General features: G+C 33.7%; 1 protein-coding gene and 1 long non-coding RNA gene across 2 annotated transcripts; one reads left to right on the top strand and one right to left on the bottom strand.

The window, feature by feature from the left end:
- Window positions 1-6,961: 6,961 nt before the first annotated feature.
- On the bottom strand, window positions 6,962-11,433 carry LOC123882868. Its single transcript, XR_006800014.1, has 4 exons — window positions 11,326-11,433; window positions 9,480-9,669; window positions 9,204-9,271; window positions 6,962-7,148 (listed from the first exon to the last, which is right to left on the bottom strand). It is a non-coding gene; the product is annotated as an uncharacterized LOC123882868 (long non-coding RNA).
- Window positions 11,434-13,389: 1,956 nt separating this feature from the next.
- On the top strand, window positions 13,390-14,268 carry LOC123886350. Its single transcript, XM_045935676.1, has 2 exons — window positions 13,390-14,094; window positions 14,248-14,268. The coding sequence occupies exons 1-2, from the start codon at window positions 13,390-13,392 to the stop codon at window positions 14,266-14,268; spliced, it is 726 nt and encodes a 241-aa protein (XP_045791632.1).
- Window positions 14,269-17,925: the final 3,657 nt, after the last annotated feature.

Here is a 17,925-nt window from a genome sequence, read left to right as displayed (position 1 = left end):
ACAAGATAAAAAAAAAATTAATACATTTGAGAAAAAATTAATAATTCTCTTAATTTGACATTAATAGTTAGATTCACGTTCAGTGCGAAAAATCGAGTGAAATAGTATATCCGTTTCCGAGTTTTGAGATCCGACAAGAACTCCGGCAGTGAAACCACCGTGCCGGGGTTGCAGAGCGGTGGTCAGGACGAAGGAAGAAGATGAAGATTCATCTTCAACCTTAATGACAGTCAATTATATGATGTTTTTAGTAGTAATTTATGGTATTTTAATAGCAATTGAAACTCAAAAGCAAGCAAATACCTGGAAAAGTTAAGTTACTTGGCCCAGAAGCAAGAAAAGTGGAAAAAACATCAAAAAAGGGCAAAAACGTAATAAACAACGCAAACCATCGTACCTACGATGAGATCCAGCGTGGCGCGATGAGAAGGCGATTTAAATTGAAGAAAATCTGCAACAAATCTTTCCCATCGTACCACGATGACTTGTCATCGTGGCACGATGAAGGCGGTTGAAGAAAGCAGAAAATCTTGAGAAGATCTTCCATCGTACCACGATATGATGCATCGTGGCCACAATGAGGCAAAATTACACGCCATCGTGGCCACGATGGGTGCGATGGACGCGCAGAAAAGCCTAAAACCCAGCTGAAAAACTATAAATAGAGTCTTCCTCCTTCACTATTATTCATTTAGAAATCATTCAACAATAGTGATACTCACTCTAGAGTTAGGAGAACTCTAAGGAGGAGGCAATGAGGGCCAATGAACTCCAAGGCCAAAAATGTTCTTTTCTTTATTGTCTTTGTAATTTATTTTTCCTAGGTTAGGTGGAGTCGATGAACTCCCTTACGAAAGCTTGGTATTGTATAAATTGGTGTTAAATTCAATTGTTCTTATATAAACTCTTTTATTGTCCGGTTTTTAGTCTTTATTTTAATATTGATCACATTAGAATAAACTCTAAGGAAATTAGTGGATATCAAATAGGAAACGAAGCTAATTGTCTCGACCAAAGGACGTACACTAGGATTCTCCATATCTGAGGTCTTAGTGTAGGATTAAAGCTAAGTCAAAAACAATAAATTCTACCTGAAGTTAAGGTGAGGACTAGTTTAGGCACACGTGAGAACTTGCGACACCAGTGAGCCTTAAGGGTAAGGATACTTGAGTATAAGTAACTACGAAAAAGTGGAACCGACTGGGCGAGGATACATATAAGCAGTAAAGGCAACCTAAACTAGACTCTAACTAGTTTGTAATAGAGATAGGTAAAGAGTGTTTATGAACCTATTTTATAAAGACTAATCCTAATAGAGGGGAACAAAGGAAATTAACCACCAAGCAAGAGTAAGATAGGGATTCGAAAACACTTAACCACTTCACGTGGACACACACACCCTTTTACTTTTATAGTCATTTACTTTCCTTCTATTTACTTACCCGCACAACTATCTCTAAACAAACAAATCGAATGCAAACTATCTAAATTGGTTGCGATTCCCTGTGGAGAACGATAACTTATCACTTTATTACTTGGTTGCGATTCTGTGCACTTGCAGAGCCACCATCAAACCTTCAGGTTTAAAACCTAACCGTTGGATCTATCACGCAGGATCTAAAGGTACATATATGTTATGGAGTTTTTAAATCCTGGCCATATGATAGATCGGAAGGCTCAGATCGGAGAGTTGTATCACGTGCCATAGATCAACACCACGTTTAATTATTGCTTCACCAATTAAGTGCTTATTTAAGTTATTTTAATTATTAAATGCTTATTCAATTAAGTGCTTAAATGATTAAATGCTGCTTAAATAAGTGTTTATTAATCAAGTACTCTCAAGCTTATTTAAATAAGTGCTTATTTAATTAAGTGTTTTTTCTCATAAGTGTTTTTTTTCTTAAGTGCTTTTTTTTTTCAAAACTTCATTTCCTTAATTAATGATTAGATTTAGACTTTGTTTCCTTCATACTTTAATTAATTAATTCACTTAATTAATTATAGTAAGCGAAAAAGAAGGGTTTGACATATAACTCCCTCCTTCTAGATCATGAAGATTTCTGACGTATGACTCGTAATCTAATCGATCTTCACTTCTTTGGAATCTAAGCCTCTTTTATTTCGATTTATGACTATTTATATATTATGTCACATGTGAATTTGTCGCTTGCGGTTAAAATTTTGTGCCCAGGCTCTGTAACATTCCTAGCTCCGTCCTTAATTATATGATCATGTTTGACAAAAATGTATTATTCATTTACATTGTTTTGACCGTATTTTTTTAATAATATATAAATGTAAATATTAACATATAAGATCTTGTTCAATTTGTTTTGATGAGTATTTTCAAAATATTAGATTTTTATAATTTTTACTAATATACAATTAAAGATAATAGTGCTCAAAATTGTGTATTGGCATACGCGAAGCGGTCAAATAGGATCTTATAATTAGGGACATAGGTAGTATTATTAAAAACCTTAGGCTAAATTGCACTTTTGGCCCCCTAAGTTTCAGAAAGTTGCAATTTTGGCCCCTATGTTTCAAAATAGCAATTTTGACCCCCTATGTTTACTCTCTTTTGCAAATATCAATTTTGACCAAGTCAACGCCGATGTGGCAAGTCACTAGAGTGACTCAGTTGCCACATCAGCTTTTTTTTGTCATCTTATAATTTAAAAAAAAAAAAGAGAGGAAAATTGCAAGTGAAAAAATAAAATAGAACACCCAAAAAATTCCAAAACCTTCTCTCTTCTCAATTGCAAATTGCCTTATGCTTATAAACTAACATCAAACAAGGTTGAAAACGAGAAGAGGACAAGGAACCGAATGCAGTGACACTACTTTGATGAAGCTAACTGACATCTAAGACTATTTTACCATCTAATAAATTGAAGCAAAAATTAAACTGTTCATAATATAACATAAGAAACAGAGCACATGATATATTAGAGAGGGGCTCTTAGAAAATGAGTATTGGGCCTAACTCAACCTTACAAAACCGGCTTGTAAGGTGAGGATTTTCTTTAGTATATAAACACTTAGTGGGACTCTTAACACACCCCCTCACGCTCATCACTATTGGGCTCGGTGCGTGGATATAAATGGTAGGTGGTCCGGTAGCGAAAACCTGATAATAGATGGCGCAACTGATCGTGGAGAGGCTCTGATACCATCTTAGAAATTGAGTATTGGGCCTAACTCAACCTTACAAAACTGGCTTGTAAGGTGAGGATTGTCTCTAGTATATAAACACTTAGTCAGACCATCTTTCAACCGATGTGAGACTCTTAACGGGGACACTTAGCATCTAAACACACTAAAGCCAAAGGCCAATAGCTCCATAATAAAAACAATCATCTAAAACCACACGGAAAAACAAACACCTATAAACACACCTCAAACTCCAGGGACTTGAAAAACAAACAATCAGCCACTAAGTGGAACCATAAAAACATATGCAAGCAGCTAACAACACTACTACTCAAAATTATAACAGTATTATTGCATCAAATACAACTCACAGTGAAAAACAAAACAAAAAGAAAATGCAGGCATTAGTCTGATTTGATAGCCAATACACAATTAACTGCTAAACAAAAACATAGGACCGGTTATAAAATATTGTACAGAGAACAAATTGCTTCATGGATGATAGATGCATATCAAAGTATTTTTCATTTCTTTGATAGCGGTTTCTTTGGAAGTTTACCCGGGGGAGTCGATTTTAAAAGAAAAGCCTTGCAGCACAGTCGAAATCGAAAAATAGAATTTGTTTGAGTTTTGCAATTGAGAAGAGAAAGTTTTGTGCGATTGAGAAGAGAGAAGGTTTTGCAATTTGGGTGTTCTGTTTTTTTTTTTTAAGTGACATCTTCCTCTATTTTTTTTTTAATTATAAGATAACAAAAAAAAACTGATGTGGCAGCTGAGTCACTCACATGACTTGCCACATCAGCGTTGACTTGGTCAAAATTGACATTTTGCAAAAGGAAGTAAACATAGGGGGTCAGAACTGCTATTTTGAAACATAAGGGGCTAAAATTGCAACTTTCTGAAATTTAGGGGGCCAAAAATGCAATTTAGCCAAAAACTTATAAACGACTTATGTGTACACGTGAAAATTTCAAAAATGAGTAGGTTCATTGTGATAAATAACAAAAATGTGTATTGAGATTCAAGCTGGATATAATTTTAAGTTTTTTAACCGTTAATTTTGCTACTAGTTAAGTTGGGTGTTGAAACCCAAAAACAGCGGGAGGACCATAGCTGAGAGTGAGACTGAGAGTTGATAATAAAATCATGAGAAGGTGTTAATGTAAGCGGAAGAGTGGGCCGGTAGTTTGCATTAATTCATTGCTCTGTCTGTGACACACAGATGAGGCAAACGTACTGGTAGTGCCGTAGTGTGTGTGTCCCTCCCACCGCTATTGCATCCCTCCCATGAAACTGTTACGTACTAGATTGTATGTGTTCGTGTATTCATTCATCTCATTGGTTCACCACTTTGTTATCATATTTCAATCAATCAATCACATCGTGTTCTGCGCTGATTTCTTTCTCATTAACCACTGCGCTTATTGCCACGGTGAGTATTACAACTCTGTCACTCACTCCTCCTCATCGTCTATTCTTTGGTTTGCTGGCCCTATTCTTTCACCATCTCCTATCCTTTCTTTTTTTTTTTTTTTTGAAATTGAAACAATGTCCTGTCCTTTCTATATTTATTAGTATTATGAACATGTACTTTATCCTCAGGGTAGATGGTTCGATTTCCACGGAAGGCAAAAACTCCACTAAAAAGGGCGATGGTGGGCCGGGCTGTTACACTATCAATGTCTCGCCTAGGACTCAAAAATTACTCTCGTAGCGAACCTCAAAAATGCTCTAGGGTAAAAAAATTTAATTATGGTCGGTTAGGATAAAAAAAAAATATTTCAAGGTTTACTTTAGACATCACATTATGTTAGTCCAAATAATAAAGGACCGAGGCAACTTCCATCCACAAGATATAAAGGAAGATGTTAAAATAATAATTCAAATTAGACTAATAACTTAGCTAATATAGCATGAGGAACATATAAATTCTAATATCGACCACTTCATCAAGTGGTCCATGGTGGATTAGTCGTGAATAACATTATAACGAATACGAATTTTATAAAATTCACCGTTAGATTGAAAGTTTATATCATCAAGATTTATGGTATTTACTTGTCCACGGTGGTCGATGGACCACTTGTGAAGGTGGTCCACCGTAGCATTAGCGATGAGGAACAAGTTAGTTGGTCGTGGTTATAGATTGCTAGTACTTAGTAGTTAGTTAACATTTATGTTGGATTACTTGCGGATCAAGTAATCTAACTAAGTGTGTTTGTTACAATGAGTTGGGTTAGGAATTGTATAGGATTAGCCCAATGAAAAGTACTATAAGTAAGGGATCCTACTTGTATGCAAAGCACCAAGTGATCATTTAATAAAGTTACACACAAGATTTTGGAAATGATATCACTATCAAAGTATCGATGAAGTATCTCTGAAACATAAGTCAATAATTTTCTTTTGAAATATATAAAATTTAGAGGGAACTCAGTATATTTTGAGGAATATGGTAGGCATATTGGTATCAGATATAGGTATACCACCGATGCTTTAGCAATTTTGGAGTATCTAGACTCCATATCACATAAATAATAAAATCCAGGTTCCAATGAGACAATTGAAGGAAATAACGTGACACAACACTTACAAAGAGAGTTTTCAAATCATAACTCACTCGTACTGCTGTATTCCCAGCAACTTCCATGGCAGTATCGCCAGCATTTGCAAACCTATTAATCAAAGCATAAAAAAATGAGACAAGAATCATATACCTCTTGATCCGACTTTTCATTTTTTTGGGATAGAAAGTTGCTCTAATTTGGCATGAAGCCACATTAACACCAACACCTGAACCATCAACCTTCCCCTTATCCACCAGGATGCTTTTAACTTCAGTTACAGTCCTCCACTAACAGTTCCATGAGATTTCGGTTTCCAAATCACCGTTGAACCTGAACACCACTATGTTCAGCAATAAAAGGTTTTCTATGTATCAAGCAGAAGATTGAATCTTATGGAATGATAAAAAATAATAAAAATGGGTAAGGTTCTACCTTTTTTCAGAGCACCCACCATATTTTATCAAATTTTATCATATATAAAACCTAATTATGGATTCCTCCATTTATCATAATGCCATATTATAAGAAATAGTTTAGACTCCAAAGAGTTGGTTTCTTTGTATTTTGCTTCAGTTGATTCGTTTTTTCCTTAGAGATTTCCTTTGAAAAATCAAAAACAAGGAAACACTTTCTTTTGCATTTGCAAAATCACTTCATACTGTAGTTGCAAAATTGCATTAAGGGACTAAGGGTCCATCGAAGCACGATAGATAAGCATTTACCGACTAAGGTCAACAACTAGCTTTCACATTAAGACATCATCCAGCATTTTTGGGCCACCCGTACAAAAATCACGGAACAAAGTTACTTTGCTTTTAAAATGACAGCAAAATGAATATATACTTCCTACCTTCTATTAAACAAGTTAAAGACTCTAACTCCGTAATATATATTGGAAACATGGTAGCAGAGTATGTTTGATTGTAGCACGTCGCATGAAAAATATCTTATGCACACAAAAGTGGTAGTCTGCTATCTCCTTCCATGGAAGCTAACTATAGGTACTTACAGTTGCCTTACACATTATACATGATAATTTTAGTTAGTAGAGATATCTTTGTCAAATTGGAATTAAAATTATAAATCTTAACATGTGAAGCCACCTGTAGCAAAGATAGAAAAAGTGTTGAATAAAAGTCCATTTGAAAACTTGGATCCTAACAACACTATATAAAGCACAAAATCTCAGCAAATCTCACTAATTGAAATAAATCATTGAAGAAAATAGCATGCCTTGTTAACAATTGTGCCCTTGTTATAACCATAGAATATGTGCAACTTCATCAGACTTTATCAAATGACTTGACCATAATGATGAACACAAGGTAAAAGTAGCATGCCTTTAGTTAGTCTTAGATGGACACACCAAGATACTTCCATGTCAATTTTTAATCTCCAACTCACATTTACTTGCTCTGATAAACTCTGTTATAAAAAAAACAGAACTCATGCAAATAAACGGGAGAACAATACAGTGATACACTCAAAGGTCAAAAGCTGAGTAATCTAATTTTGCCACTACAAAAATCACACAATTATGTTGTTTTCAATTAGTTAATGGCAGCTTACATTACTTGATAGCAACCCAATTACTCATATTTGATAATGTTGTTGTCAACAATGATCTGCAAACGAAATTCTGTTTAATAGCTCTATTGCTTCCTTTTTCATCCAAATCATGATTCCACCCCCAAGTACTTAATCAGTGTTTATCTGGTGATACTTATTAAGTTCAATTTATTAAGGCAACAACTAACTTTTTCACATTCAGGGACTAGAGTCATTAAGTAATTTATCAAGCATTTTTTGGGCATCAAGAAATCCAATCCCATACAAAATTACTTTTCCATTATGAATAAAGAATTCATAATGCATTTTCCTCAAAGGTCATTGAGGCATCCATTCTTTACAAAACATATGTAACATTAGAGACAAGCGTCATTAAGTTCATAATGCAAAATCACTTCTAATTGCAGTTGCAAAATTGAATTTAGGGACTAAGGGTCATCAAAGCAGAATATATATCCATTCATGCATTATTATGAATAAAAATTCATAATATTTTTTAACAGAAAAGCAGACACCGATAGAGACAATTTCTTAGAGTAGCAATTAAGGCAGCAACTAGCTTTCACATTCAGTGACATTTAATCTCTTACAAAAATTGAAGGTTCATTTTTTTCCGAAGCAGAAGATTGAAAGTTCGACAACCCATCATCGTTACCAATAGGTATGGATTATAAACCAAATGGGGCAAATATGTTGGAATGAAGTTTTCAATAAGCAGAAGATTGGAAGTTATTGGGACAGAACATGTTTCATCAATTAAAGTTTTGTGTTTTCAAGAAGAAATTGAATGTTATTGAAATATCAAGAATTAAAAAATTGGCATCACAACATGTATCGATCGTAAACATGATATTGGCACAAAACACATTTTTGCATTATTAAGGTTTTTTTTTTTCCTCAAGCAGAAGATTGAATGTTCTTGAATGATCAAGAATGAGAAGAATGGCTAAAGTTATACCTTTTATCAAACAGAAGATTGAATGTTCTTGATCTAGGGCTTATACTCTCATTTTCATAAAAAATGGGTAAAGTTATACCTTTTATCAAGCAGAAGATTGAATGTTCTTGATCTAATGCTAATTTTATCATTTTCGTACATTCTCATTGTCCAAAAACCATAGCTTCCAAGTCTAATTCAGCAAGGGACACATTTTTGCATTATTAAGGTTTTTTTTTTTCCTCAAGCAGAAGATTGAATGTTCTTGAATGATCAAGAATGAGAAGAATGGCTAAAGTTATACCTTTTATCAAACAGAAGATTGAATGTTCTTGATCTAGGGCTTATACTCTCATTTTCATAAAAAATGGGTAAAGTTATACCTTTTATCAAGCAGAAGATTGAATGTTCTTGATCTAATGCTAATTTTATCATTTTCGTACATTCTCATTGTCCAAAAACCATAGCTTCCAAGTCTAATTCAGCAAGGGACAACTCTACTAATTAAATAAGTCAGTGGCCACCACTATATTGAATAAGATAATGTACCTCTCCACTCTCCACTCTCCACAACCAAGCCGCTTAGTATTTTTTTACATTTCCTCAAAAAATGAACAAAAGAATATGTACTCTAATTTTCTGCTCACAGCATGATAAAGAATAAAGCGGCGGAAAAAGCTTTAAGACAAGATTTTGGAAATGATATCGCTATCAAAGTATCGATGAAGTATATCCGAAACATAAGCCAATAATTTTCTTTTGAAATATATAAAATTTAGAGGGAACTCAGAGCATATTTTGTGGAATATGGCAGGCATATTGGTATCAGATCAGGTATACCACCGAGGCTTTAGCAATTTTGGAATATCTAGGCTCCATATCACATAACTAATAAAATCCAGGTTCCAATGAGACAATTGAAGGAAATAACGTGACACAACACTTAGGAAGAGGGTTTTGAAATCATAACTCACCCGTAATGCTGTATTCCCAGCAACTTCCATGGCAGTATCGCCAGCATTCGCAAACCTATTAACCCAACCTGTCATGAAATGAAAGCCGTAAGATTACACAGTCGACGCTAAAAGTAATGTACAAAAGCGATAACTCAAAAATGGATTGCATCAAAAACTTCAGTCACTTGACATATAAATTTAAAATGGGTACTGACACATATCATTACTCTCCACATCCAAGCATTCAACAATATAATCAAAACATTAAAAAAAAATGAGACAGGAATCATATACCTCTTGATCTGAATTTTCATTTTTTGGGTATAGAAAGTTGCTCTAATTTGGCATGAAGCCACATTAACACCAACACCTGAACCATCAACCTTCCCCTTATCCACCAGGATGCTTTTAAATTCAGTTACAGTCCTCCACTAACAGTTCCATGAGATTTCGGTTTCCAAATCAACGTTGAACCTGACCACCGCTATGTTCAGCAATAAAAGGTTTTGCATTTATCAAGCAGAAGATTGAATCTTATTGAATAATCAAAAATAATAAAAATGGGTAAGGTTTTGCATTTATCAAGCAGAACATTGAATCTAACAATCAACTGTGCACGTGTGTATAACATTGCACTGTTGTTGACTTGTTGTGGGAAATTAAAGCAGCTTAATCTGTCACATAGTGTTCATATACTTTGTTTCAACTAGTACTAGTACTAGACTCTCATTGATAGATAGAATCATACATGACCATCACGACACTCAATAATTACTCTTAAAATTTCTTTTACATTTGCAAAATCACTTCATATTGTAGATAATAGCATTTAGGAACTAGGGTCAACAACTAGCTTTCACATTAAGGCATCATCCAACATTTTTGGGCCACCCTTACAAAAATCATGGAACAAAGTCTATCCATCCACATTTTGAATAAATTTCATATTAAAATTACTTTGCTTTGAAAGCCACCATCCAACTTTTCCATTATGAATAAACAATTCATAATGCATTTTCTTCAATGGTCATTGAAGCATACATCCCTTACAAAACTTATGAAACATTAGGGACAAGGGTCATTAAGTTCATAATGCAAAATCACTTCTAATTGCAGTTGCAAAATTGATTTAGAGACTAAGGGTCATCAAAGCAAAATATATATGCATGCATGCATTATTATGAACAAAAATTCATAATTTTTTTAATAGAAAGCGGACACTGATAGAGACAATTGCTTGAGTAGCAATTAAGGCAACAACTAGCTTTTTCACATTCAGGGACTATAGTCATTAAGTAATTTATCCTGCATTTTTTGGGCATCAAGAAAGCAATGAAATGCATTTTTCTCAAAGGTCATTGAAGCATCCATCCCTTACAAAACATATGTAACATTAGGGACAACCGTCATTAAGTTCATAATGCAAAATCACTTCTATTGCAGTTGCAAAATTGAATTTAGGGACTAAGGGTCTCGAAGCATAATACCATTCATGCATTATTATGAATAAAAATTCATAATTTTTTTAATAGAAAAGCGGACACCGATAGGGACAATTGCTTGAGTAGCAATTACGGCAACAACTAGCTTTCCTTACCCATCATCCTTACCAATAGGTATTGATTATAAACTAAAAGGGACAAATATATTGGAATGAAGTTTTCAATAAGCAGAAGATTGAAATTTCTTGGGACAAAACATGTTTCCTCAATTAAAATTTTGTGTTTTCAAGCAGAAATTGAATGTTCTTAATATTCCAATAAGCAGAAGATTGAAATTTTTTGGACAAAACATGTTTCCTCAATTAAAATTTTGTGTTTTCAAGCAGAAATTGAATGTTCTTGAAATATCAATAATTATAGAATCAGTATCAATCGCAAACATGATCTTGGCACAGTACACATTTTTGCACGATTAAGGGTTTTTTTTCTCATGCAGAAGATTGAGTGTTCTTGAATGATCAAGAATGAGAAAAATGGGTAAAGTTATACATTTTATCAAACAGAAGATTGAATGTTCTTGATTTAGGGTTTATACCCTAATTTTCATCAAAAAAGAAAAAAGGGGTTTTGATTTGATGAAGCAGAAGATTGAATGTTGTCGTTTAATAATCAAAATGCAAATATGTGGAAGAGATTACCGTAGCAAACAGAACACAGATCGAGGATGCAAATTTCGTTATCTTTGAGCGACCCACCGAACACCGAAGAAGAAAGAACGAGTTTTTATTTTTATTTTCTGAACAATGTGTGCGTAAGATTGAATTCTTATTTGAAAAGATTCAACCGTCATATTTCACAATGCGTTTCTTGTTATAAGTAATTAAATAAATCATCAAATTAAGGTGAAAGAGATGTTTCACTATTAATGTTGAAATATTCATGGATAATGTCAACTTAAAATAGTAATATAGATTATTATCTATCTTTGTCAACTTTGAATAGTAAATTTAATTTGTTTTTATTCATGACTTTACTAGTATAAAAAAGCCACTTTGTGTTCAATGTAAAATGCACCTTTCATGAATGATATGAATACATCTAACTCTTCTACTCTCATAATTTCCTTAAGTTTTAATTTAATATTTGCAGCTTATAACTAGATTAGTAATTTTATCATCCTATTAGTACCTAATAAATAATTAAATATTTAAATTTCATAACACGTTATCAGCACGATCGTTTCTATCGGAAGTGATTTATCACCACTAGGTATATATCATCTATCCTTATTACTTTAATCTTATGATAATTATAATTATTATTCGCCCCGTTATAGAGAACTGGCAATTTGTCAAGTGATTTATAACTAGAGTGGCTATTATTATTATTATTTTTATTACTACTACTTTACCCACTTATTATAGAAAACTCACAACTTGTCAAGAACTTTATAATAAGTGTGAATATTATTTAAGTTTTGTGTGGAGGACTAAAATCCCCATAATATCACAAAAGATAATTTTTGATTAATAATACTAATTTCCATGGAGGTGTTCAAAACCCCATCTATATTACTAACTTTCATACTTAATGGAGGATTAAAACCCCATATCTATGACTAATTTTTATACTTAATGGAGGTATTCAAAACTCCATCTATATTACTAACTTTCATACTTAGTAGAGGATTAAAACCCCATATGTATGACTAACTTTTATACTTAATGGAGGTGTCCAAAAACCCCATCTATAATACTAATCTTCATATTAAATGGAAGACTAAAATCCACATCTATAATATTGCTAACTTTAATTCTTAATGGAAGACTAAAATCTCGGTCAATAATATTATTTCACGAGAGACTTATAATTAAGATTTTGAAATTTGATATTATTTAAGTTATTATCATATAACTTTACATGTTGTTCTCTCCATTTGTGCATCTTAAGAGCTAGATGATTTTTAACACACTTAGAATATTTTTACTCATTCGCAACGGTAACAAACAATAAAATTTAACACTTTTCTCATATCCCCTAACGGCCACATAACGGCCATGAACAGTAAAAGCTTACATTTTTCCACTATCTCCCAACGGCCACAAACCCAACGGTAACGTAACGGACACTTCATAAAATTCACCCTATAAATACTTCACCTTCACTCATAAGTTTTCATACCATTCTCAAACTTTTACTCATATTTCCAAAATGTTTAAATTTTTTCTTATGCTTATCACTCTACTTGTCTTTATGTTTTTCATCTTCTGGATCACCAAATATGAAGAATTAGGAGAACATTTTATAATAGTAACAATATTTGTTGTTTTACCATTACTAGTATTAGCCTGGTTTATTACATAGCTATTGAATAAAATAATTTTTTTTTTTGTCATAGTTTATACATTAAAAATTGATTGTGTTCTTTTGTATTTTAGATATAAACATGTCAAACGTTAAGCATCATTTCAAAATTCTAAACATAACCGGAGATAATTACATAACATGGAACAACAACTTAACTGAGTACCTTGCATGTGAGGGGCTCGATAAAATTCTAGAAGGAGATAATGCAGGGGTGCAAACAGCTGACTCACAGGAATTAGCAATGAAAAAATCGAAAGTAAATCGGATAATTAAACACCACCTTGATGATGGATTACAAACAGAATATTCAAATGCCAAGGATCCCAAAATACTATGGGACAAACTTAATTAAGGCAAGATTTGGACATCAGAGGAAAGTCCTGTTACCTTCATTAATGGATCAGTGGAACAAATTAAGGTTCCAAGATTATAAAAGTGTTGTTGCATATAACTCTGCCATGCACCAAATTATTGCACAATTAGAATTTTGCGGTGTGGCTATAACTGAAGAACAGAAATTGGAAAAAACATTTTCAACTTTCCATGCATCCCAAGTATTGTTGCAACAACAATATAGAATGAGGGGATTTACTGAGTACTCTGATTTGGTCGCAGCTCTTTTGGTGGCAGAACAAAACAATGAACTCTTGATAAAAAACCACCAGACACGTCCCACAGGAACAATAGCATACCCCGAAATAAATGCAACAACATTTAATCGTGGGCGTGGTGGCCATAATCGTCATAAAGGACGAGGGGGTAAAGCTCATTTTGATGGTCGAGGCAGAAATCACGGTCGAAACCACTTTCGTGGTAGAGGTCGTGGACGAGGATATGTGAATAATTATAGGCCTCCTAAATATGACCAAAATAATAAGAATCATCAAGGTAAAGGTAAATATATCCAAGAAGGTCCTTCAAGGAACCGTGATGATATCTGTTTTAGATGTGGAAAGAATGGACATTGGTCTAAGACGTGTAGGACACCAGAGCACCTGTGTAAAAAATACAGGGCATCTGTTGAAGAAAAGGGAAAGGAAGTAAATTTTAATGAAGTTGAACCCAATAATGATACTACCTACCTTGAGGCTGCTGATTTTGTTGAAGAAGAAAATGAAGTGAATATGAATTAAGTAACTAATTAAATATGTATTTGAATAATGTGTGGTGTGCTTGTATTACTTAATAATATGTGTGACTTGTGTGGTGTGCTTGAATTATTTAATAATATGTATGACTTATGTGGTGTGCAGTGTGTAATATTTGGTTATTGAATAATAATGTTGAATGTATTATATTGATTTATTGTTTTCCTATCTTTAATCTTGATTTTATTTTAAGAAGGTCAGACATGGAACATGTCAAAGACATTTGCATCCCGGACAGTGGAACTACACACACGATCCTCAAAAGTAAGAAATATTTCAATGATTTAAATTCTACTAAAGGTGTGATAAATACTATCTCAGGACCTGCTGATTTAATAGAAGGGACAGGTAATGCTATGTTCATGTTACCAAATGGAACAAAATTTGTCATTAATGATGCTTTATATTCTCCTAAATCAAAGAGAAATTTGTTGAGTTTTAATGACATATATCGTCAAGGGTTTGACACTGAAACTGTAACTGAAGGCAATATGAAATATATTAATATTACTACTAATGTTTCTGGAAAGAAGAAAACCTTAGAAAAGCTACCAAAATTGCCTTCGGGATTACATTATACATATATACATAAAATTGAATGTAATTTGGTAGTAAAAGAAGACCCCAAAACTATGATTTTATGGCATGACCGTTTAGGTCACCCTGGTTCAACAATGATGCGAAAATTAATTGAAAGTACTCATGGTCATCCTTTGAAAGGTTTAAAGTTTACAAAAGAGGATAAACCATGTGAAGCCTGTTCTCTTGGAAAACTAATAACAAAACATTCACCAGGCAAAATTCATATAGAATCACCTGCATTTCTTGAAAGGATTCAAGGTGATATATGTGGACCTATCCATCCACCGTCTGGACCATTCAGATATTTTATGGTATTAATTGATGCATCTAGTAGATGGTCGTATGTTTGTTTATTGTCAAGTCGTGATATGGCATTTGCAAAATTTCTTGCACAAATAATTAAATTAAGAGCACAATTTCCTGATTATACTATAAAGAAAATTAGACTTGACAATGCTGGTGAATTTACATCAGAATCATTCAATAATTATTGCATGTCGGTTGGAATCACTGTTGAACACCCTGTTCCTCATGTGCATACGCAAAATGGCTTAGCTGAGTCGTTAATAAAACGTCTTCAATATATAGCTAGACCATTAATAATGAGAACTAAGCTACCAGTTACTGTTTGGGGTCATGCAATTTTACATGATGCAGCACTCATCCGTCTAAGGCTGAGTGCTGATCATAAACACACCCCTTATCAGCTTGCAATTGGTAAGGAACCAAATATTTCCCATTTAAAATTTTTTGGTTGTGCAGTATATGTCCCAATAGCTCCACCACAAAGAACAAAAATGGGACCTCAAAGGAGATTGGGAATATATGTAGGGTATGAATCACCGTCTATTATTAGATACCTTGAACCTTTAACAGGTGATGTTTTTCAGGTAAGATTTGCTGATTGTCATTTTGATGAAACAAAATTTCCAACACTAGGGGGAGAAAATAAACACATAGAAAATGAAATAACATGGTATGTACCATCTTTATTACATTTGGACCCATATAATAAATCATGGGAAGAAAATGTAAAGAAAATAGTACACTTACAAGATTTAGTAAACCAACTGCCAGATTCATTCACTGATTTGAAAAGAGTGACAAAGTCACATGTACCAGCTATAAATGTCCCAACTAGAATTGATATTTCAAAAACAAATGATGTAGCAAGTACATCCAAGGCACGCTTGAAGCGTGGCCGACCTATGGGATCCAAAGACAAAAATCCCCGAAAAAGAAAAGAAACAGAAAAGGTGAATATGATTGAAAGTGATCCTGAAAAGACACTAGATAACAACAAATCCATGATTGAAAATTGTGCTCTCGAAGAAGCACCAAATGATGACAATGAGATCATTAATAATGAAGCTGATAACAAGAATGATCTCGAGATTTCAATAAATTATGTTAATACAGGAAATCTGTGGAGCTGAAAAGGTATGAAAATTGATGAAATATTTTCGTTCTCAATTGCATGTGAAATCATAAATGAAAATGATGATCCTGAACCCAAAACTGTGAATGAATGTCAAAATAGACATGATTGGAAAAATTGGAAAGATGCGATAAATACTGAGTTAAACTCTCTTAAAAATCGAAAAGTATTTGGACCCATTGTGGATATACCTGAAGGTGTGAAACCTGTTGGGTATAAGTGGGTCTTTGTAAGAAAACGAAATGAGAAAAATGAGATTGTAAGATACAAGGCTCGTCTTGTTGCACAAGGTTTTTCCCAAAGACCAGGAATTGATTATGAGGTAACATATTCTCCTGTTATGGATGCCATTACTTTTCGTTATTTAATTGGTTTATCAGTGTTTAACAAATTGGACATGTATCTCATGGATGTTGTTACTGCTTACTTGTATGGATCACTTGATAGTAACATATATATGAAAATCCCGGAAGGATTTAAGATGCCTGAAAACTCAAAACCCAGAGAGACGTATGCAATAAAGTTACAGAGGTCATTATACGGGTTAAAGCAGTCAGGACGCATGTGGTATAATAGACTGAGTGAATATTTATTTAAAGAAGGCTATGTAAATAATCCTATTTGCCCTTGTGTTTTTATAAGAAAAACAATATCTGATTTTGTAATAATCGCTGTCTATGTTGATGATTTAAATATCATTGGTACCAATAAAGAAATTAAAGAAGCAAGAGATTACTTAAAGAAAGAATTTGAAATGAAAGATTTGGGGAAAACCAAATTCTGCCTTGGTTTGCAAATTGAATATACTAAAAATGGTATATTGGTACATCAATCAAACTATACAGAAAGGGTATTGAAAAGATTCAACATGGACAAAGCCAACCCTTTGAGTACCCCAATGATGGGCAGAACATTAAATGTTGAAAAGGATCCGTTTAGACCTAAGGAAGAAAATGAAACAGATCTTGGCTCTGAAGTACCATACCTCAGTGCCATTGGGGCACTCATGTACCTTGCCAATTGTACAAGGCCTGATATAGCCTTTGCAGTGAATTTACTAGCAAGATTCAGTTCATGTCCTACAAAGAGACATTGGAAAGGAATAAAACATATTTTTCGATATCTCCGAGGTACTTCTGATTTTGGTTTGTTTTATTCTAACAATACAAAACCAGTTTTACTTGGTTATGCAGATGCAGGATATTTGTCAGATCCACATAATGCTAAATCACAGACTGGATATGTGTTTACATATGGTGACACCGCAATATCATGGAGATCTCAAAAGCAAACACTTGTAGCAACTTCTTCAAATCATGCTGAAGTAATTGCCCTCCATGAAGCTAGCAAAGAATGTAGATGGTTGAGATCAGTAACTCAACATATCCAAGGAACGTCTGGTTTACCAACTGATAAGAATCCAACAATTTTGTATGAAGACAATGCTGCATGTGTTACTCAGATGAAAGAAGGTTACGTCAAAAGTGATAGAACCAAACACATCCCTCCAAAATTCTTCTCATTCACACAAGAGCTAGAAAGAAACAAAGAGGTTGATATTCAATACATTCGTTCGAGTGAAAATGTGGCCGATCTCTTTACAAAGGCACTTTCCACAACAGTCTTCAAGAAACATGTACGAAGTATTGGAATGCGTCACCTTCGAGACCTTTGAAGAAGAATTACCTAGGCTTGGTTAAGGGGGAGCATAATGTTGTACTCTTTTTCCCTTATTGAGGTTTTTATCCCAATGGGTTTTTCCT

The sequence above is a fragment of the Trifolium pratense genome, linkage group LG5 (assembly GCF_020283565.1).
Source record: "Trifolium pratense cultivar HEN17-A07 linkage group LG5, ARS_RC_1.1, whole genome shotgun sequence".
Lineage (NCBI taxonomy): Eukaryota > Viridiplantae > Streptophyta > Magnoliopsida > Fabales > Fabaceae > Trifolium > Trifolium pratense.
This window is presented reverse-complemented; position numbering and strand designations above follow the sequence as displayed.